The following is a 22,701-nucleotide window of genomic DNA, read 5'->3' as shown; positions in this document are numbered from 1 at the left end:
TTGACCTATAGCCAAGATAGCAGATTTTGGTACTTTTTTGGTAAGCATCTCTTATCATCATTCCCTAACATTTCCTATAGCCATCGCCCTATTTCACTCTTCATCATCTCATGCTTGGTTTATAATTTCCTAACAAATGTCTCTACACCTAACCCCACCCCAGCTCCAATCCATTTTGCACATTGCCACCAGATTATTTTTCCTTTTGCCAAAAATGCCCAGTAATTCCCAGAAAATGACAGGATCATATTTCAATCTTCAGCTTGGGGTTCAGTGTCTTCCCCAAACTTTTTTTGCCCTACATTTCCACCCTTATCTCCCATCACTTCTATTCCCATACTTTCCATTTTAGGCAAACTGGTTACCTTCCTGTCACTGGAACAGATTTCCTACCTCCACGCCTTTCTTCAAGCCATTTCCTCTCCTGGAATGCCCTTCTGTGTTTTCTCATGCTGTCCTTCAGGGCCCACCTTAAGTGTGCCCTTCCTCCTTGAAGCATTCTAGCCACTTCTGCTTCACTTAAACAGATAGCATATATTTGACAATGAGCATATGCTCAGGTACTGTAATCTTTGTCTATTTATGTACCTTATCTCTCCAGCTAGATTTTATTTTATTTTATTTATTTATTTATTTATTTTGCGGTACGCGGGCCTCTCACTGCTGTGGCCTCTCCCGTTGAGGAGCACAGGCTCCGGACGCGCAGTCCCAGCGGCCATGGCTCACGGGCCCAGCCGCTCCATGGCATGTGGGATCTTCCCAGACCGGGGCACGAACCTGTGTCCCCTGCATCGGCAGGTGGACTCTCAACGACTGCGCCACCAGGGAAGCCCTCCAGCTAGACTTTAAATTCAAGCAAGAGAACAATTTTTTTTTGTCAGTTGAAACATACAACTTTATTAATGATACACAAATGAAGTCTTTGGTGAATAAATTCAAGTCAAAACAGATGATAGAAGTGTAGGCTATTCATGATGGACAGGTTCACTGTCAATTCACATAGAGGAACCAGTAAAAATATTTCCATTCAAGCAGCACGATTAAAGTCACAAATGTGTTTTCAGTACAAGAGGACTATTTATTTGGTATTCATAAAATTGTTCAGCTTAAAGCTGGAGACTGTCACAGATAACATCACTCTGGATGATACACTATTCAAAACTGGCAGCTGAAAGGATCCCTTTACTATATAAGCAAGTGGAAAAGCAGTAACTTTCAATTTTCATGGCTTCCAGACTGCAAAACCAGACATTTCTTCAAGTCTCTGAGACACATAGCCAATCAGAATTTGTCCACTAGTTTTATAACTTTCACTTTCACCAAGAGGTCATGGTGATCTGCTAAGGCTCGAATTTTCTTAACGCACACTCCAGATGTAGTGCATAAGTAAAAAAGGGAGCCTTTATTGAACTCTCTGTAGTTGAATACTTCTGCTCTGAGATTGTCATAGATGATCTCAAATAGAGTTAGGGCATTAATAAGAATTTCTGATTCCACATAAGAATTGTAGAGGGAACTAAATGATGATGGCACTTGGGTACTGAGCAGTTTTTTTAACATATCTGGATTTTCAGCAAAATTCGAAAGTATTTTCAAAATCTCAACCTTGATTTTTCCACCTCCCTGAGATAACAAACGGAAAAAGTTTGCAATGGAATTGACAAGCAGGTGCTGGTAGTCATTAGTAATAGTCATGTTTGTTAAAAATTTTAGTCCAACTACCTGTACTGCTGAGTTCAGGTTAGAGGCCATGATGTCATCCATCACTTTATTCATGTATACCTGAAGCCGGCCCTGATTTTCATAATTCTCACTCAGGTTGTTCATGGCCATTAAGGCTTTTTCCTTAATGTGGGGATCAGTTTTGTTGATCATGTTTGCAATAATCGGGAGGCCTCCCAATTTGCGAATTGTGTCCTGGTTGCATGAATAATTGGCATTGTTGCTCAGAGTGAGCAAAGCTACCTGTTGGATGAAAGGATCATCCGATTTCTGAAGCAAAGCAAGGACTTTCCTGAGATCTCGGACACCCAGAATCTCATCAATTTCATAAGGAAAGGGGCGCTTCTGCATGGGAACGGGTCTCCTCCCTCTCCCTCTCTGCTGGGTCTCAGGCTCAGAGTCTGACTCCGATTCTGTGTCGGTCCACCCAGACTCCCCTTCTTCAGAATCAGGAACCTCTGCCAGGAAAGCCTGTCCTCCATTAGCGGAGGCTGCAGCAGCTGCCGCAGCCCCATCTCCAGGGCGGAAGCCCAGCCCCAGTTCGTCTACTTCAACCTTATTTTTCTTGCCTTTGCCCTTGCCTCCAGTCCGGGACTTGGTTCCACCCTTAGCTCCACCTTTGGGTACAGCTCCAGTAGCTGAACCAGCCTTAGGTATAGCCCCAGTATGAGCCCCAGGGGTTGTTTTCTTGGCGGCTGCTGCTGTTCTAGAGGACCCTGAAGTCCCAGGAGCCTCTGCAGCCCCAGTAGGGGTTGCTGCCCCAGAAGATGCTGTTGCCCCAGAAAGTGCTGCTACCACAGTAGGCATTGCTGGTATGGAAGCCTCCACCACCTCGGTAGGTGGTGCTGCCTCAGTAGGAGCTGGTGCCCCAGGAGCCTCTGCCGTGCCAGGGGCTTCTGCTAATTTAGGAGACCCTGTCATTGCGGAGGTCTCTGCAGCCACAGGAGCCTCTGCCTCCCAGGGAGGTGGTGCCACTGCAGAAGCCACTGTGGCTTCTGATCCAGCTTTAGGCCCAACCCCGGCCCCTTCTGCCTCCTGGGCCTGACTTCCTGCCCCACTTTGAGCCTCGGCACTAGATGCAGCTGGGGCCACTGCTTCAGCTCCAGCCATGTCCAGAGCAGAGGTTTCATCTTGGACCCTGACCTCTGCCCCAGTGCGGACTAGGGTTGGAGGACCAAATCCTGGCCCAAGGTCAATTGTGAATCCAGCCCTTAGTCCAGCTCTAGCCCGGGCTCCAGTCCCGGCCATAGCCCTGGTCTTGGGCTTGGCCAGTCTCTTCTTCATCTGGTTTCTTCCCCTGGCATATTTGTAGACACAGTACCAGGCACTGGCCCCGATCACTATCCCAGCAGCTACACAGCCAGCATCCCGAACACGGCTCATGATGCAGCTGGAGTGATTCCCTGATCCAGGGTGTGGAGCTGGTGTGCCCAAGTGGGGTGCGTGCACGACAAGGTAAGGTGCTTCAGTTCAGGCTCGAAAGTTCTGCTGAGATTGCAAGCCAAGCAGGACCTGGGGTAAAGGATAAAAATGAGGCTTAGGGCTCTGGCTCACTTCATGCTTAACCAGACCTACTTAAAGGAGAGTTTGGGAACATAATGCTTGGTGGGTGGACTAGTACCCAGATACAAGTGTCCAGGCCTCTGTGTGCTGATTCAGGACCCTGGTTGTCTGATGTTTTCTACATCTTTATCCCTAGCCCTCACTGCCCAATGTAAACACATCTAATTTCCCAGCACCTAAATGGGGGACGAGAGGCCATATAGACTTCAGGAAAGCTGGTGGAGAGCCAGAAAGAACCCCAGATTCTTCTCTGATTCCCTCACCCCCACCCCAAAGGTCCCCAGATGATTCTCATACACGTACCAACCTGCTGGGAGCAGAAGCAATTTGCTCTTTTCCACCAGGCTTGTAGTTGTGCAGGGCCCAAAAGGCAGACAGACCTGTGGAAAGATCCCAGAAAGGGGGTTTCAGGGGCCTTTGGTAGATGGATTCTCTTCTTTTCTTGATTTGAACCCTTGTGGGCAAGTTTCCCCCTCTCAGGGCTCCTCACTCGCTCCATATCCCTTCCTCCTCAAACCCTTATTTAAGAAGGCAAATGCCACACCCCTTTCGCTGCACCAAAAACGACAGGCCCGGGGCAAGGGTTACTTGTAAAGAGGAAGAAGATGGGGGAAGAGGAGCCCCCGGCTCCAATTTCTGCTCTGGTTTCTGCCACACCATACCAGGGGTTCCCAGACAGTTCCCAGCCCCCACACTGACCTCCAATGATTCAGGGCTGTTTCTCCTTCCTTCAGTTCAGTTAGAGCTCCATCCTAAGGACAGACTGAAGGGCAGAAATATAGATAGCAAGTCGTTGGAGACTGAGAGCCCGGCGGATGGAACGGACTGAAGACCAAGGTCCCCAATTGCCTTTCGGCATTCACATACCAGAATGACAAACAGTTCCACCTCTCAATTCCTTCAACTCTTCTCACCCCTCCCCTCGTGCCCCAACCCCCGCCCCTGCGCAGACTCCCCAGGCAGTCAACCTCTCCTTCCCTTCGCCCCGCCCCCCCGTCCGCCATTTCTCCCGGACAGACGGCCACACCCCTTCTCCTGCACCGAAGCGGGAGGGGGCGGAGCGAGGGTGCACAGAAGGCTGGACGGGACGCGGGACTGGGGATTACGGCCAGACAATCTAGCGTCTCCTTCCTATGACCACCAGTCCTTCAGTCCCCAGCCCCCAGGCCTAGCATCAGCCTGCACAACAGGTCCCTAGTGTCTGCCCTTTCGGTTTGAGGGTCATGATTTTCCACTGTTTCCCCGCTCTGGATTCCACCTCCCACACCCCATCGCAATCTCCTGTTAACCGCCATTTCTCCCGCCAGGGTACCCGAACTCCTTTTTCAGGACTGAAGAAACGGGGGTGAAGTGTTGTATGCGCCGGAGGTGTCTGGAAAGCAGCCTAGGACTTAGCACGGCGGTTTAATACCAGATTCTCTCAGGGCCTCCCCTCTTGTAAAGCCCAGAGCCAGACCGCCACCTCCCCTACAAAGGCTGTCACACACATTTCCCAGCACCCCCAAAAGACGTGGGGTCGGCCGGGGGAGAGGGGAGGGGGCGGGGGCGGTGGTCGGGAGAGGTATCTGCAAAGTGAGAGTGGGAGTGAATAAGCCGAACTGTTTACTAATTGCGTGCCCCCCCATCACCCTTTCCCCAACCTCCCCACTGGCCTTATATGCGCTGCCACGTTTATTTCTCTTCCCTCCTCCTTTCAAAACAGGATGGGATGTGGGGTGCGGGGCCTGAGTGTCAAAAACAAACCAAAAAAAAAAAAAAAAAAACACTGGCTGGGAGGGGACGTAAGCGGATTCTCCTCGAGTATATCAGCGTCTTTACGTTCCCCCCTCCCCCTCTTCCCTCCGCCCACCAAAATGAGCTGCGACTGAGCGCGGGGGTCTGGAGAGCCGGCCAGGGGCGGGCGAGGCGGAGACACCCGCGGCCTCAGACTCCCTCATCTCTGGGCTACCCCTATTCGGGGGTGCCAGGCCATGCCCACTCTCACACCCACCTGCCCGATCTGGGGGAATTTTCTCCTCCTCCTCCTCGCCTGGGTTAAACGCACGGCAGTGCGCAGCGCAATAGAGTTGGTACCCAGAGGAGGACGGAGGACGGCGGTCAGGGCTTTAAGTACCTTTGCCAACGTCAGCTCCTGGTCACGTGAGGGCTGCATCGCCAGTAAGCTTGGGTCCCCAATTTCCACTCCCACCAAGAGCAGGAGCCCCCTCCTTTACCCCCACTAGCACCTCACCCCACCACATCAGGTCCTGTCACTCATTTTTTTGTCTTTGTAGTCCCAGAGGCCACAAGTAGCCCCTTCTCCTTGTGTTAGAATTTGCCTTTCTCTGGTTACCGGGGAGGAGATGCATCTTCTTGGAGGGCTATTGACAATTTTTGCTTTTCTTGCTTTTTCTTGCTCGTCTCATCCTTTCTTGGGCAACTGGATACTCTCCCCTCGCTCCATCTCCAATCCCCCATCCACTAGTGCCCACCATTTACCTTGCAGTTGGGCCCCTGCTCCAGTATAGGTAAGGGGTAGGAATGGTAGTGGGGTCTTTACTTCTGTAATACATCTCTGTTTTGTTTTTAAAGCTATCACCACTCTTTATTATTATAGTAAGAAAATACAACAAAACAAGGGTTCAGTGTGGGAAGCAGCAACAAAAGTAAAAGAGTAGGCATGTTTTAGAAAAAAGATTTCCCACTAATATTGGAAGACACCATTAATTTTAGTTAATTTTTACCACATAGAAAATTCTATTATCCACATAGGAAATAGTTTTCAAAACATGCTAAGGTATTTGAATATCTAAAAATGGAATTTTTCTCAACAAGATAAGCATGTTTCCATATGATCTGTAAATTGATCCATGGAGGGATGTTCAGTTGTCTAATCTTATTTATTTTGGACAAATAATATCCTACTTTTTCTCCTTCTGGGACAGCTTTTAAGTTGGGTAAATAAATGATCCTGTCTTGTTCTGTTAGAGAAACACATTTACTTAATGTTCCCAAACCATTGCTGACTGCTGTGTGAACCTCTTGTAATTTGGTGGCTGTAACCATGACAGTTTTGAACACCTGTCCCTGGATTAGGTTCCAGTTTTGTGATTGAGCTCTGGGCAAAAGGAAGAACTATTAGACGAAGGAAATGATGGATATGAGGGATGCAGAGATGGTCAAATCCTTCCAGTCCTGTCAAGAGGGGAGGGAGGAAGGTGCTTGCCCTCCCACCTCTCCTATATTCCAGAACCTCTCATCCCCTGCATTCTGGCACCTGACTCTGTTCATCCTAAAAGTATACATGGACAGGTGACCAGGGTGGTAAATGCCATCTTTACTCAGATGACCAATTTGGGTAAATGCCTTTGGCTTCTTCCCTGACTCCCTCCCTCAAATTCCCACAGTGGTAACTTAGGGATGCAGAGAACGGATTGCTGTTCCCACCTACCCCAGCAGCTGCAGGTTTCCACAAAGATTGCTGGGGGAAGCACCCAGGCCTGCCTGCCCTGCTCTGCCCTTATTCATGGTGTGGCCGAGTTAACCTTGTTCCTGATGCTGTCTGCTGCTACCACCTGGCCTGAAGCCTGTTGACCCCTCACCTCTGGCCTCCTCACCTCAGGGCACCCAGGGAGAACCCAGCCTTGCTGCAGGGTCACTGCCCGAAGCTCACACCCACTTTGATACTTCCTCAGCCAAATGTATACCTGGGCCCCAGGGTCTCTCCCCACTGACCATACTGATTAACCTAGAGTAGGCGTTCTCAAGTGGCTACCTCTGTGTTCTACCTGAAATTGTATGCAAGGTTTTGTTTTTGAGTGTATGTGTGATTAAGTGCATTTTTTGGGGGAAAGGGGAATAAAGGTCATTGACCTCATCAGTTGCTCAAGGGGTCTAGGATCCCTGCCCTAGATATTAAGAACCAATACAATGGCCTAGAGAGTCTGTGTTATATAAAGTAGTCCAGATTAGAAATATCTTGGGTTTTTTTTTCTGGTAATGAAAGTAATATATATATTAGTGGTTAAATATATTCAAAACAATAAGGAAATGTATAAAACATGCAGGGAAAGAGCTCCATGATATCTTTTCCATTGCTAGTCACTGCTAAAGATTTCCAACTTTCTTTTTATGCACATATTAGTAAGTGCATTTGTGGTTATTAATCAAGTTCTGAATTGAACAACAATAAACAAATAATAAGCATTTAGAATTTGTATTGTAATTGTGGTAAATCTGCAGATTAATTTGAGGAACATTAGCATCTTAAAATTGAGACTCCCCCTCCAGGAATATGATATATTTCCATTTTTCTCAGATCTATTTTTATGTTTGTTAATCAAATTTTGTAAGTTTCTTCAGCTAAGTAATTCCTATTACTTGTTAGGTTTTTCCTAGGTATTAGTAGTTTATGTTGCTGAAATGCTATTCCTTTCTCCAATTGTAGTTTCTTATAGGTGATTTTCTGCTTAAGGAAAGTGTTCTACTGTTATATATTTATTTTGTATCCGCCAATTTCTGTGATCGGTCTGATTGATTTCAATTGTTTTCAAGTGATACTTCTGGTTTTTCCAGGTATGTATACATAACCATCTTCAAATGATGATTTTTTACATTTCTTCCTTTCCAATATTTATAACTTTCCCCCCCCCCTTTTTTTTCTGCATGTGTTATATTGACCAGAACTATGTTGAGCAATGGTGGTGCTTGAGAACCTCTTGATCTTGTTCTTGAAGAAAATGGGAATACCTCTTATGAAGTTTCATCATTTAGTGTAACTTTTGCTGTTTCTGATATATTTTATCTGTTTTTCAAGGTTATTTTTATTTATGTTTACCAGTACTGCACAAAAAGTAGTAGAAGGAAATAATATCAGTGAGTAGAGGTAAGTCGCAAGTTCTGTGGTCTTGGTAGCCCACAAAGAGTGAGGAATCTGCTAGGTCAAAAGAGCCTCTGATATAGTCTTCATCAGACTAAGGCTATTTTCCTTTATACTTAATTTAATTTAACCAATAATAATTCATTAAATTATAAATATATAATTCCTTACTGCACAGGCAAAGTTTCCACTATTCCTATTTTACTAATAGTTTTTTTTTTTTAATTTAGGACTGGCTGACTCAGTTTATCAAATGCTTTAATTGTAAGATTTATTTTCTCCTTCAGTTTGCTGTTGCAATGAATGATGTAGATAAACCAGTCTCCCTTTCACTCTAGTCTCCTTATAGTTTATTCTAAATACCTCCCCCAAGTTCAAACTCCCCACCCACTTCCCCTTGTTTAGAGTAAATGCAAATGTCCTCACTACAACTGACAAAGCCCTACTCTCTTCAACCTTATTACCTTTCTGCCTCATCCTCTACTGCTCTCTCTCTAGCTCAGCGATCCTGGCTTCCTTGATGTTCCTGGAACATACTGGGCTTGTTACCTTCACAGAGTCTTTGCATTTGCTTGTCCTCCTGCCTAAGATATTATTCCCCCAGATATCACGACACTTAGATCCTTCACTAACTTCAGATCTTTACTGAAAGGTCACCTTTCTAGTGATGCCTTCTCTGGCCACCCTATCTGAAAGTTTAACCCGTCTCGACTTTTCATATCTCCTTGCTTTAAAATTTTTTAGTATGTATCACTAACAGTATAGTATATATATATATATATATATATATATAGTTTATTTACTTGTTTATTGTTTGTCTCTCTCACTACAATGTAAAGGCCACATGATTTAGAGATTTAGGTCTGTTTTATTCACCCTTGTAACCACAGCATGGAGAACAATGCATGGTATGTAGTAGGTGCTCAGTAAATATGCTGAACAAATGAATAAATAAAGGAATGGCTTTCCAACATTGCACTTACAACGACTCTCTTGCAGTCCAGAAATAAAGCCAGTTGGTTATGCTGCATTAGCAGATTTATTAACTCTCAATAAATGATTAGCTAAATCAGGGTCTTGTCATGTGACAAGATGTGGAAGACATTAATTAAGATTGCTTTGAGTGGCATGTATAAAACTCATTATGCAGTGAGAATGATTGTTTATGAACCATGCCTTTTAAAAAATAATCTTTTTTCTTAAATGAAAATAGTTCTATCATTATTTTGCCATAATAAAATTTGGGCAAAAAAAAGAAACAGAATAGTGCTAACAAGAAAATAACAGGGCTTCCCTGGTGGCACAGTGGTTGAGAATCTGCCTGCCAATGCAGGGGACACGGGTTCGAGCCCTGGTCTGGGAAGATCCCACATGCCATGGAGCAACTGGGCCCGTGAGTCACAATTACTGAGCCTGCGCGTCTGGAGCCTGGGCTCTGCAACAACAGAGGCCGCGATAGTGAGAGGCCTGCACACCGCGATGAAGAGTGGCCCCCACTTGCCACAACTAGAGAAAGCCCACGCACAGAAATGAAGACCCAACACAGCCATAAATAAATAAATAATTTAAAAAAAATCCATTCCTACTCTCTGCTTCTTTTCCTGACACCCCTTCCACCATCCCCATTTACAGGTATTTTCAGGACTGCAGAGGTGAACATTAAGGATTCCAAAGAAAAAAGGTGGAGGGAGCACGGAAAAGGACGGGGCCATTCCCCAGAGAAGCAGTAGAATTGGCCAGTAGCCCAGGAGAAAATACTGCCCCTTCCAATAATCAAAGAGAACATGTTTGTTGAATGTGCAAAGACTAGAAAAAGCAACAGTGTCCTGTGTAGGGCTGTTGGGGGGGGGGTTGGGAGGGGGCGGGTCACCCTCTGCTTTGCCAATAATAGGAGGGGAAATTTGGGACCCCGAACTCACCAGTGACGTAACTTCACGTGACTAGGAGCCTGTGTGCTGCTCTGTCCAGATAGCGGTTCTTGCTCAGGTAACCGGCTCCCAATTTCTTTTGAGGAGGCGTGGCTGTGGGCAAGGAAGGAGGAGGACAAGAGGAAACCCGTCCTGATTCCTGCTGGTCACGGTGAGGGTGGGTATTGATTGGAGACTCTTGGAGTGAGGGTGGAGGGTAGCAGCACGATTTTTGAGTTTGGAGGCGCTTCTCTATTTCCCCGCGGAGACACCCGAACCCGGCCTCTTTTTCGTGTTGTGCCTTGTAAAAGGCAGCTGAAATGGTTGGCGTGGGTGACTCGAGCGGGCGGAAGGGAGGGGAGGAGGCGGTTATCGGGGAGTGGAGCGATGGGGGACTGTGAGGTGAGAGACAGGCCTGACCACCTGGACGGAGAGGGAAAGGTCCGGCTTTGAACCCACGTTCGGGTGTTGGTGCGTTCACCGCTTTCACCAGAGCACTGAGTCCTCATTGTCTCCTGTTTGTTCCTGTCTGGTTCTGGCTTTGGTCTGTCCCTGTCAGCTGGTCCATCTGTCAGTGGGTTGATGATGCAAAAGAAAAAGAAGCTCAACGCCTCATTTCCTTCTTCCTTCCTCGGCCCCGAACACCCCCGCCCCCTTGACTGCAGTTTCAGACTCCTGCGTCCCAGCGGCTCTCACTAGTCTGAGAGAGTCCCCTGAGATCCTCGCTCCAGCTGCAGCATGGGCCGCGCTCAGAATTTGGGCTTGATGGCAACAGGCCTGGTGGTCGGGGCTGGCTCCTGGTACTACATATACCGACTGACGTTGGGAGAGCAGAATAAGAAGAGGCCAGCTGCTGCAAAAGACATTAATCCTGCCTACAAAAAGTTTAGAAAATACAGAAGACTGTAAGGAAGAAAATAAAAATAAGCCACCAATTACTATTCCTTGTCTTTCTATCTGTGTAAGAATGTGAATGTGTTTAACATTACTGCAATTACACTGTGTATCATACCCTGGAATTATTTTTTTCAGGTTACATTGCAGGGTATGCCTTTTGTTAGTTAATGAAAATGCTTCATAAAGTCTTTTAACAGATTGTTTCATAATAACAGCATAATCATAATCTTCTCCTTTTGCCGGCCTTTCAGATGGGAAAGAAATATTAGATATCTTAATTTTCTAAAAAATAACCGTATATAGAGAAAATCTACATAGACTTACAAGAGGATGTCTTTCCACACTAGTTATAGCTGTTATATCCATCATCCCAGATTCCAAAATGATCAGTTAGGCAGCTTCTGTGCCATGCTTGGCATAGAGGGAATAGGAATTTGGTGAGCCTGGGAGCCCTGGGTAGGATCCAGACTTCCAGGGGCATCATACGGCCAGCAGCTTTGAGTTCCTCTGCTTTTCTTTGGGCTGTCAGGGAGCAGGCCAGTGGTCTCATCTATTCAAGGGACTCAGAGGCCTCTCCCTTTTTCCATTGAGTGAGGGAAGGGATTTCTTTTTAGTGTTAGGGAAATCCTTCACTCCCTGAACTTCATTTTTCACAATGGATTTGGGGTATGGAGGAAATAAAATCTGGGAAGTCCTGCCACAAACTTTCTCTGAGGCAAGGAAGTACAGAACTGGCTGGACTGAGAAAGAGAAAGCAGAGAACACAGACAGCCATAGAGATGAAACATAACTTAATAACCTTGTGTCTTAAGTGGGGTTCCCTAGAAGCAGAGCCTGCCATGGGGATTCTTCTGAAAGTAGTTTATTGAGGGAGTGTTCTCAGATGAAACGTGTATGGAGATGAGGGGAGCAAGATAGGACAGGGGAAGAAACTAGGCATAGCTATAGTTCAGCTGAAGTGTAACTTCAGCTTGAGCCCAGGGCAGATCTGGGATGTGAAGGGCGCCACAGAACTGATCCATTGTGAGACAAAGGAGCCAGGCTTTTGTATCCACTGACTGAAAGCCTTGGTGTATGGGTGAGTTGGAGTGAGAGAAAAGGGGTTTTAGCTCCGAGGTATCCTCTGACAAGGGTGTGACTGTGAATCTTTAGCAACCAATGTTCATAGCAGCTTAGGGGGATGGATGTACTAGCCCAGTAAGTGGAATCTGGACAGGGCATCAATAGTGTCTACTACTTCTACTATAACTAGCCAATCTGCATTCTTTTTTTATAACCCTATCATTGTTATTGTATAATATTCTTTTTTCCGTTAATTTAAAAAAATTTTTGAATTTTATTTTTTTTTTATACAGCAGGTTCTTATTAGTCATTAATTTTATACACATCAATGTATACATGTCAATCTCAATCGCCCAATTCAACCAATCTGCATTCGTGCGATGAAAATGTGCTTCCTATCCATGTGATCTTCCCATCAGGAAGCCTTAACTTCAGCATTACTAGCTGTGGAGTTATTTCATGGGTGCGGTCTATCAGGAAATGCCCAGCTTCTCCGTAAACAAAACAAAAAGAGGAGAGTGCTCGTACTTTTCTAATCTTCTAGTGGTTGTCTCAGAAACACTCTCCCTCAGAGGCTAATTTTCTCTCTACAACCTGAGTAAGAATCAAATCTCCTCCTTCAATGTACAGATTTTGGAGGGGCGCCGTGTAGCATGTAGTTTAGCACCTTGCAAAAATGTGTTCTGCCTATAAGATTGTAGGCTAGTACAAAGGTTGAGGGATGTTTAGATATAGGATGTATGGCTCTGGCCCATTTAGAACAGGCTTTGGCAGGTGTTAAATTGACTGCCATACAACTCTTTTCCAAATTCTTGAAACCAGCAGAGAAGTTACTAGAGGAAGGGCAGGTGCTATTCACCTAGACCAGATGACCCAAGCAGGGGTGGGAGGATGTCAAGGCAAAGGGACCTTGTTAGCCTGACAAATGGGTTGCCCATTAATTTAACATCCATGTGATGGCCCTGGGTTCCTGGGAATAGAAGGTACCTTGGAGGAATTTAAACTTTGAGCCCTCATCTTGCTAATATGAAAAAAAAGCAGCCTCATTTATTTTTGTGGTTCCCTTACTCCTCAAGTGTTGTCAAAATTTGGGACCAGAGTATCAGAAAGGCAGGCCTATTCACATAGTCTGCTGAGACACACATTGTTCCAGATTGCAAATCCATTTGAGGTTTCAAGGCTCTGGTGCTTCTGCTCTATACTAGAGGACCAGAAATCTTTGTCAAAGCTGGAGTTGCTGAGCATCTCATCATGGCTGTCCTATCTGAGACTTGCCACATCACTGAGGCACTCTTGGGGCAGGGCACAGGTATCTCCTTGTTTAGGAGTCCCTGATTTCTTCATTTTCACTAACCCTTTCCCAGAACAGAGGAATTTTGTGTGTGTGTGTGTGTGTGCGTGACTAGGGAGAAATTCCTGTCTCTTTAAACCATAAGTTATCTTGCTCAACTTGACAGATGAGGTCAAGAGGAGGTAAGTAAATTAAGCAAGACCCTATAGATACTGATGGGTCATTGGATAAGTTCTTTCTCATTTTAAAAACATATATCTCATTAAAATAATTAAATACTGAGAAATTGCACTATAATTCAATTTACTTCCCTCTCCTATCCCTAACCAGTTTCACTTATAATTAAAAGTCATAGCTTTTAATGTTGTGAGATAATTAAATATTACAGCACACTGTAGGATATTATGTAAGAGTCTGTTTACAATGCCTACATGACAAGGATTCCCAAGTCCCAGCTAATGGCCTATTTTTATTCAGTGTGCGCATTTCTCTCACAACCATGTTTTCGTAATTCAAATAGGATATAAGGTCTTTGATTAATTAGGAAACCTAACTTACATTATGTAAAGAGTGGTTGGTATTATTATTATTTTTTTATTTTTATTTTTATTTTTTGCGGTACGCGGGCCTCTCACTGCTGTGGCCTCTCCCGCTGCAGAGCACAGGCTCCGGACACGCAGGCTCAGCGGCCATGGCTCATGGGCCCAGCCACTCCGCGGCATGTGGGATCCTCCCGGACTGGGGCACGAACCTGTGTCCTCTGAAACGGCAGGCAGACTCTCAACCACTGCGCCACCAGGGAAGCCCAAGAGTGGTTGGTATTAATGCCATCAAAATCAGGAGCCACTATCACTTGTATTTTTTTTTAAAGAACATACCAACTTGGTTGAGATGCCTTTAAATTTTGTTTATCCTAACAGTGGGTGATAAAAGTGATAAAAATTGATAAGAATGTGTAAGAAGGTTTGTGCTAATGATAGAGCTTTTGGTGATAAGGAAAAGAAAAGCCATTACTCCTGAACAAATGCTCCATGTAATCAAAACCTGAATTTGTCATTGGAAGTCTATGTTTTATAGCTATACACGTAGAGCTTTAATAAAACCTTTATTATTGAAATTCCTGCAGCAAATATAAATTTGCTATTGCAAGTATCAAGTTTTCTAGACTTAATTCCATTTTTCCCACTGAAACAAATGTTTTTTAGAGGAGAATTTTGAAACTGTTGGTTCCTTTGAAATGCAAATACTGCTTCATAGGAGAACAGGGTGTACTTGTGAGTCTTGTGAACAATTTGGTAACCATGACAATCCTGACTACTAAGTGGAGAAAAGCCTTTCTGTTATCTCCATCTAGGGCTCCCCAGGGATCAGAAATCCAGAGAAACATGTTTCACCTATTTTAGTTTTATTTTGAAGAGTGAGTGTAGAGCTGGTTTACTGGTTGACCATCCAATCAAAATCTCATTATGAAAGATGTGGGGACTCCAACCCAATCTGCTGGAATATGAGAACTTCCCATATCATATGTTGTAGTAGATGAGATGGTATTTTGGGAAAGGGAACCCTTACCTTTGGCTTTCAGAATCAACACCCAGAACTCCTCATCAGGCTCTAACTAGCCATGTGGCTTTCTCTTCATCTAGAAAATACAAAGTTTATTATAGTTCATGAATACAATATGCTTCTCGGGCACTCTTTCTTCCTCCTGATGCCTGGCATAAAAGCCCTAGGATGGCAGGCTCCAGATTGTCCTGGAGCAAGAATAATAAAAATAGAAATAATAATAATAATAAAGATAAATGTGATGAAAGCTTTCTATGTGTTATCTATTTCAATTTTTATAAAATCTCATTGTGGATAGGTATTAGTTTACAGATGAGGAAATAAAGACTCAGAAGTTAATCAACTTTGATAATGTACACAAAGCTATAAATTAGTAGAGTTAGAGTCTGAACTGTCTCCGAAACCCATGCCTTTCACTACTAGTTTATGCTGCATCTTAATGTACATGTCCATGAAGTCCCTGCCATCAGGCTCTGACAGAGAGAACTGCACAAACAGCCTGGAAGAGGAGGGGAAAAAAGAAAAAAGAAACTGCCTTCCTCAAAAGAGGCGGAACACCAAGAGCCCTCAAATACAGCCCAAAGAATTCAAAGAGAGGAAAAGGATGACACACCCTTCCGCAGGCCACCCCACCTCCAGATACACAGATACACAGTAAATAGGAAAACAAAGTAGTGAGGAAAGAAATGATACTGACTTTGGGATATTACAAAAGTCCTTCTTTTCCACACCATGTGATGTCCATTTGGCTTGTTCTGTCTGAGCCTCCAGTTTTCTCCTGGTTCCCATTTCCCTTCTCCTTCCTCTAGCCAGCTGATCCACTCACAGGGTCTGAGGCTGATGATACCCACATCTATATCTCCGGGGCAGACGTCACAGCCCAACTCCAGACCCATATCATCAACTGGTCACTGAAGAGCTCCATTTAGACAACTCACCAACTCCTAAAACTCAACTTTTCTCAACCTGAGCTCCTCCACTTCCTCCTCAAACTGTTCTTCCTCCTCCCCGCCCTGCCCTTCTTCCTCCCCCTCCTCCTCCTCTGAAAGGTCTCACTCTCAGTGAAGGGCACCAACAACACACTCTGCTGCCCAAACCAGACACCCTCCTCTGCCTCACCCCCACACCCCATCTATCTACTTCTGAAATATTTCTCATCAGCCCCCTCCTCCCAGTCACCACTTCTGCCAACCTTGCCTGGCCATCTCTCTCTTGGATGACTGCAACAGCTCCTAACTAGTCTACCTGCCTCTGCTATGGGGCGGGGTGGGGTGGGGAGAACTCCAACATACTCTGCAGCCAGAGATCTCCTTCCAATCTGTGTTCCTCCATGTCTCACTTCAAACACTTCAATGGCTGGCTTCCCACTGCACTGGGGATAAGTTCCAAACAGCTAAGCTTTCCACAGCCCTGCCCCTGCTTACTCTTCCTTCTTCACTGCTTTGGCCATACTGAACCTTTTCATGTTCTCTGAATGCACCATGCTGTCTCTCATCTCCTAGCTTTGGCACATGTCCCTTTTGCCTGGAACATGCTCTTTCTTCACTTCCATCTGGCTGGTCCTCACTTAACCTTGACTGGCATGTTGGGTGTGTGCATGTTCTGCTGTTGTACCTAGGCAGGCAGTCCTTTGATTGTGTCTTACAGTCTACTCTTCAAATCCACTGTGGCTGGGTTTACTGGTCTAGCTTTCAGATGGAAACCTCATTTCTAAGCTCTTCAATGTGTGTGTGTATGTGTGTGTGTCTATATTTCCCTCCTTAAAAAAAACCCTTGGTTATATGGGGAGGTGGAAGGGTAAGCTGTGACAAAGTGAAAGAGCGGCATGGACATATATACACTACCAAACGTAAGGTAGATAGCTAGTGGGAAGCAGCCGCATAGCACAGGGAGATCAGCTCGGTGCTTTGTGACCGCCTGGAGGGGTGGGATAGGGAGGGTGGGAGGGAGACGCAAAAGGGAGGGGATATGGAAACATATGTATATGTATAACTGATTAAATTTGTTATAAAGCAAAAAATTAAAAAAAACCCTTGGTTATAGGATGATTTAATAATTTATTGCTAGAGATAGAGTTTAGCCCTTTGTCTCTAGTCATGCATTCCTTTAATCCTCTAGCATACTTTCTCATTATTCATCTTTATTGATGCCCAATAATATCTGTGGTTTTGTATTTTTATCAGAATTGCATAATAGTTAGGAATTTGGACTCTCCAGTCAGACTGCCTAGGTACAAATCTTTTTTTTATTGCTATATGTATCACTTTGAACAAGTAATTTAACTTCATTGTGTTTTTTCCTTATGTGAAAAATTAGGATAACAAACATCCTTTCTCACAGGGTATAATTGAGTGTAGAATGTTTAGAGCAGAGCCTGGTACATAATAAGTGCTCAGTAAATTTAACTAAAATTGTCATCCTCAATGCTGCTTTCTCTTGCATATGCCTTTTCTTCTCAGAGAACAGAACAGTTACTCTCTCTGCATTTTAGAGTCTGTAGCCATTAGGTCTATTCCAATTGTATTTTTTCAAACATACCTTACTCTCTCAGCTTCTCTCCCATTTATAAATTGAGAGTTAAATATATCCAAAGATTATTACAGCTTCAAAGACCAAAAAGGAATTAAAAAGAACTGGTCAGTGCTTAATGGAGAAAACACTAATTTGGGAATTAATTGTTCCTATGGTTTGGGACATTATGAATCTAATGTCTGTCTGGGGTGAGAGCAATAGAAACTCACCCTTCAAATAAAATTGGATATGTAATATGTTTTTGGTTTATTTTATTGAAGTATAATATTAATAATCACAGTGAGGTCTGTTAATAAGGTCTAAGTACTCAAGCAAAATCTCTCCCTCCTACCATGTCCTAATTAGCTGACATTTTAAGTTAGGATGCTTTTGAATGACCAGCCAGCTGCAAAATAGGTTTCCTTTGTTCCTTTCATTCCCTGCTAATTGAGTTAGAATAATCACACCATTAAAAAGCTTCTCTGGGCAGCCAGCTCACGGGAGGGGGTGAATGAAGGTGGGCCACAGGATGAGGTGTTGGAAGCACGGACTACTACTACTACTATTTGAACTACTTCCCTTATCCTGTGCTTCAGTGTATCACAATGTCAGGATTCTCTGGCAACCAGGAAACCCTGCCTTCAGGATGTACCTTAGTTCATCAATCATACTGCCTCTTTCAGATTTATGGATGGCTATGGCTCGAGGCCATATTTATCAAGAAAAAACTCGATATTAAGAGAGGAAAAGAAAAAGAGTGGAAGAGAGAATGAGAATGAGAGAGAGAGAGAGAAACTATAGTTAAGTTCATGCTGTATACTTTTCTTTATCCTAAAATTTGGGTCTGTGCCTTGTCAATACCTAGTTAAAATACCATGATTACCTTAAAAATTATGAATTTAAATATTTAAAGACTTTCTATGGAAGTGGCTGGTAACAGAGGAGCCTAGAGTGGGATTTGGGGACACAGTGGATATATCTTGAAGTGGGATGTTTAAATCAGCAAAGATTGATATTAAGACTCATGTCCTGGGGCTGATTGAGTACTTGGATGCTCATTGAGTACTCAATTCTCCACTTTTGTTGTCTTCGGAGTGGGAATGACTGAGGCCAGCTGGGATCCTGGGGCAGCTACGACCTCTTGCACTCTGTGCTGCTTATTTATGTCTTCTGAATACCTCTGCAATCTCTGCTGCCCAACTTTCTATTTGTTTGTCTGCCCAGGGAGTAAGGACCAGCTCAAAGTCTGGATTCCCAATCTTGTCTCCCACTCTTTGATTACTTTCCTATTTTCAATCAGTCTCCCTCCACACACCTCTGATTGAACTGCTCTGGGGGGTGTTTCTGGTAAGTGAGATGTATGAAGGGAGAGAGTGGTAGGGGAGCCACAAAAGGAATAGACTTCCAAGTGGGAACAGCTTGACAAGCATGGCCCTGAATAAAGAACTGCAAGCATTTGTCCTTCCCTCAGACATTTAATGCCCAATATTTGTCTAGTTTTCTTTCAGGGGAGGGGCTGCTTCAACCTCTCTCAATCCTCCTTTTTCTATCTCCTTGTATGATTACACTTTCTGTCCACATGTTGATCTGTGGAGAGAGGGAAAATGTAGCTAGTAACAGGTGTCATGGAATTGCCTAAGAGCAAGTCCACAAAGTAGGAAGTAGTAGAAAACCAGGGCCCTGCATCAGAAATAACAGGTACTGGCACTGATGGCCAATGATGGTCAGTCCACAAAGCAGTCTCCGATGTCTCCTGCTCTCTATGCAACTGTAGATGAAGAATAGTCTGGACATCTCTGCATAGCTTCAACGAGTGTTTGGAGCATCACCTTGCACATAAAAAAATAGAACCATGACTTTAGCTGACTGCAAGTCTTAACCAGAGCAGTAAATTAAGATTGAATCCTAATCCAGGGTATAGGATTTGGAGGCAAGGGATGAGGACAGAAATTCAAGGGCAAGGGAGTACAGGCAAATTGGGTTTTGTCTGGGTGCCAGGTCTACTGCTAAGTCCTGTCCTATTAGGGCACTGAAAATCTTTATAACCTTCAAGAAGACTCCTGGTTCACACCCTAGATAGCAATCCAGCTGTGTCCTCTACAGCTTTCTCTCCATTCAGGAACACTAGGTTTGCTTCTCTATCTGAGGCTCCCATACTCCGCCATCTTGCCTCAAGGAAAATCTTACTGATATTCTCCTGGACTTGCTTTTGTTTTTCTTTTTCCCTACAGCTTTGAACTTGAATATTTAGATCTATTCTGGTTCCCATTTGCTTAGAGACCTGACTCAACCCAGTGAAAAGGCGATAGGATACTAAGGCAGTTTAGGAAGTATAACTGAGTATAAAGAAGAAGAAATTAATTCCATGTTACTCTGCTACAATCTAGAGACATTTTTATGTAGTTGAAAACATTCTGTATAAACAGTCTTAGTTTCTCTTTAACTGGAAACTTCCTGGGCTTCTGGTTGGGTAGAGCAGAGACCAGACATTACATTTGCAGTCATTTATAACTTTATCAATGTGTGTGTGTGTGTGTGTGTGTGTGTGTGTGTGTGTGTAGGAAGGCAAGTTATAAGAGGGGTAATGGTGAGGTGATAAATGTTTGAAGATCACTACCCAGAACCAGGAACTATGAGTTTTGAGATCAGTGTTCTGGGCTGATCTTTTCCCTGCTTCTGATCTGGGCATGGAGACAGCTACTCTACTCTTAAGGACTGCTGTCGGTGAGTTGCTAAGGAGGTGCAGATATAAAGAGTCCCAACCCCAGCCATGTCCTTAACAGTTCATTCATCCACAGGCGCCAAGGAAAACACCCGTTCCATAAGAGGCCTACTGCAGATCTTACTGGGGCTTTAGTTCAGGGTTAAGTTCCAATTTGGATGTGTGGAGGTTGAAGTCAGAGTTTCTAGAAGGAAGGAAATAGCCTTTATTGAGCCTCAGCTGGATGCCAGTTCATCATATCAGGTTACATTATTCCTTCTTAATCCCCAAGAAAATTACTGATTTTCACATATTCCAGCAACAGAGACTTAGTGGGTTTCTTAGGAACTGCAGTAATAAAAACTTCCTTTTCCTTGTTTTCTAGCTGGTTTTTATTTAGTCACAGGAAAGCTATTAATTTTTATTTATTAATCTTGTAAATGGTCACTTACTGAACCGGCTCATTGCTTCTAATGGCTTTCCAGTTTTTTTCTTGGAGTTTTCCAGGTATTAAATCACATCATCTATAAATAAAGATAAAATTTGCTTCCTCCTTTCCAGTATTTATATATCCTTTTTTTTTTCTGATTGCACTGGGCTGGTACTTCCAGAACCATGTTAAAATATAATGATGAAAGCACTGTTACCTTGTTTTTGATTTTGCTGAAAATGCTTCTGTGGTGTTTCCTCATTAATGACTGTGGCTTTGACTGAAAATATATTTATCAATTTTATAAAGTCTTTTTAAAAGCCAGGATTAGGTGATAAATATTGGCACATTCCTTTTCTGCATCTTTAAGAATGATCATATGGATTTCCTCCTATAACTATTATTTTAATTAATGATAGCAATAGATTTCTTAATATTGTCACAGGTTTACCCTACTGAGATGAAACTTAACAAAGAGTATTATTTTTAATGTAATGTCAGATACTATTTGTTAATATTTTATTTGAGATTTTTGCATTTTTAATTTTTTTATTGAAGTATAGTTAATTTACAATGCTGTGTTAGTTTCAAGTGTACAGCAAAGTGATTCAGTTATAAATATGTATATATTCTCTTTCAGATTCTTTTCCATTATAGGTTATTATAAGATATTGAATGTAGTTCCCTGTGCTATACAGTAAGTCCTTGTTGCTTCTTTATTTTATATACAAGATTTTTGCATTGTTATCCCTAAAGAGTCCAAATGTTTGATTTTGGAAGATGTATTGGGAAAATATGTTTATAAATTCTATAATTATTGCTAGCATTATAAAAAAGAAAATGAAAGTTTAAAATTTTTCTTCATGCTTCGAATAGTTTAAATAACATGGGAATTATCTGCTTCTTAAAGAACCATTGAAGTTCTAATCTGGGAAGTGGCTTAGTAAAAAGCTATCCTGGCAGCAATGTGCAGAGGAGAGAGACTGGAGACAGGAAAACAGTCTGAAGTCATTGTAATGGTACAGGCATGAGATGAAGAAGGCCTGCTACAAAGAGGAAGAGGTGAGAATGCTGGAATTGGAGGCGCTGTTATGGAAATAAAAGACACTTCAATAAAAGGAGAGAGATAATTTGGTAACTGATAGTGTTGCCAAATAAAATACAGGATGCCAAATATTGAGTGACAGAGTGGGAAGATTGTGTGATGTAATGCACATTTTGAAAGGTAAATTCCCTTTCTCTTGAGCAATTCCAGTGATTGTGTAACTGAAAAAAAATTACCATTTTGAATAATGAGAAAAGAGCAGTGGTGGAAAGAACAACCTTTAGAGTTCACACATGATTTGTTTTATGAGGTTAGAAGTTTAAGTCTGTTTTCTTTTAGAACAGGGACAATGGTAAGACTTTTTATGACACCACTAAGTTTATTTAAGAAAAAATTCACCTTCCTTTTTTTCCTTTCCTTCTCCACTGAAGTAATGAAAGGATGGTAAGAAAGTAGAACAAATGAACATGATTTTAAAAAGTTGAAATAGTTTTTCTGAGTAATTTGGGTTACACAAAGGAAGGGATTCTTTATAGAAGGAGATTTTGATACTAAAATGCTTAAGTCATTTGTTCTAATTTTGTGACTTTTTGAAGAATGATGAAAATCTTGAGTGTATAATTCTTGATTGGAGCCATAGGATTTTTTTCAAATATTAAAGGTGAGTTTTGAGCCACAAATTATTTTCACAATATTGATTAACTTTAAAATAATTTATTTTAGGTTTAAAGGAAAAAATGCAAAATACTCTGCAAGTATAACTGTAATTTTCTGAAATAAAAATTATGGGTCTTTGTAAAAGAAATAGTTTAATACTTATTAGTAGCTGCATCTCATTGCAGAGTTGGAGGTATTTACTCACAACTTCTAATTTATCTTTTTTTTCTGACTTCTTACGTTATTTTATTCAAAGATTACAAGGAAAAGAAATTCAATCATTCAAAAATATTTAGCTAAATACACTGAACAGTTTTGTTCAGTAAAGCTATCTTCTCAATTTAAAATTTTATTATTCATTTATGACAGATTTATCACTTAAATCTAGTGTGACACAATTAACTTTTTCATGCTAAGTGATCTTTTGTTTATTTGTAACTTCTTTGCTATTTCTATCCAAGATAGAAATGTAGGTTTACAGAGACTGCAGTAAG

The 22,701-nt window shown here is 42.9% G+C and overlaps 1 protein-coding gene across 4 annotated transcripts; it reads right to left on the bottom strand.

Moving 5' to 3' along the window:
- Positions 1–878: 878 nt before the first annotated feature.
- Positions 879–5,357, bottom strand: ARMCX2 (armadillo repeat containing X-linked 2). Of its 4 annotated transcripts, XM_081221379.1 has the most exons (5): positions 5,276–5,357; positions 4,938–5,009; positions 3,985–4,048; positions 3,593–3,665; positions 879–3,234 (listed from the first exon to the last, which is right to left on the bottom strand). In XM_081221379.1, the coding sequence occupies exon 5, from the start codon at positions 3,103–3,105 to the stop codon at positions 1,282–1,284; it is 1,824 nt and encodes a 607-aa protein (XP_081077505.1). In that variant the 5' UTR covers positions 3,106–3,234; positions 3,593–3,665; positions 3,985–4,048; positions 4,938–5,009; positions 5,276–5,357; the 3' UTR covers positions 879–1,281. The 4 variants fall into 4 exon arrangements, with proteins under 4 accessions (XP_081077505.1, XP_081077504.1, XP_081077503.1 ...); XM_081221378.1 differs by lacking the exon at positions 4,938–5,009 and having other exon boundaries at positions 3,589–3,665; XM_081221377.1 differs by lacking the exon at positions 4,938–5,009.
- Between the last annotated feature and the right edge of the window lie 17,344 nt (positions 5,358–22,701).

The sequence above is a fragment of the Mesoplodon bidens genome (assembly GCF_964165515.1).
Source record: "Mesoplodon bidens genome assembly, chromosome: X".
NCBI lineage: Eukaryota > Metazoa > Chordata > Mammalia > Artiodactyla > Ziphiidae > Mesoplodon > Mesoplodon bidens.
This window is presented reverse-complemented; position numbering and strand designations above follow the sequence as displayed.

Bases quoted from the DNA above. Each gene is read 5' to 3' on its own strand.
- ARMCX2 (XM_081221379.1), bottom strand. From the start codon at position 3,105: ATGAGCCGTGTTCGGGATGCTGGCTGTGTAGCTGCTGGGATAGTGATC.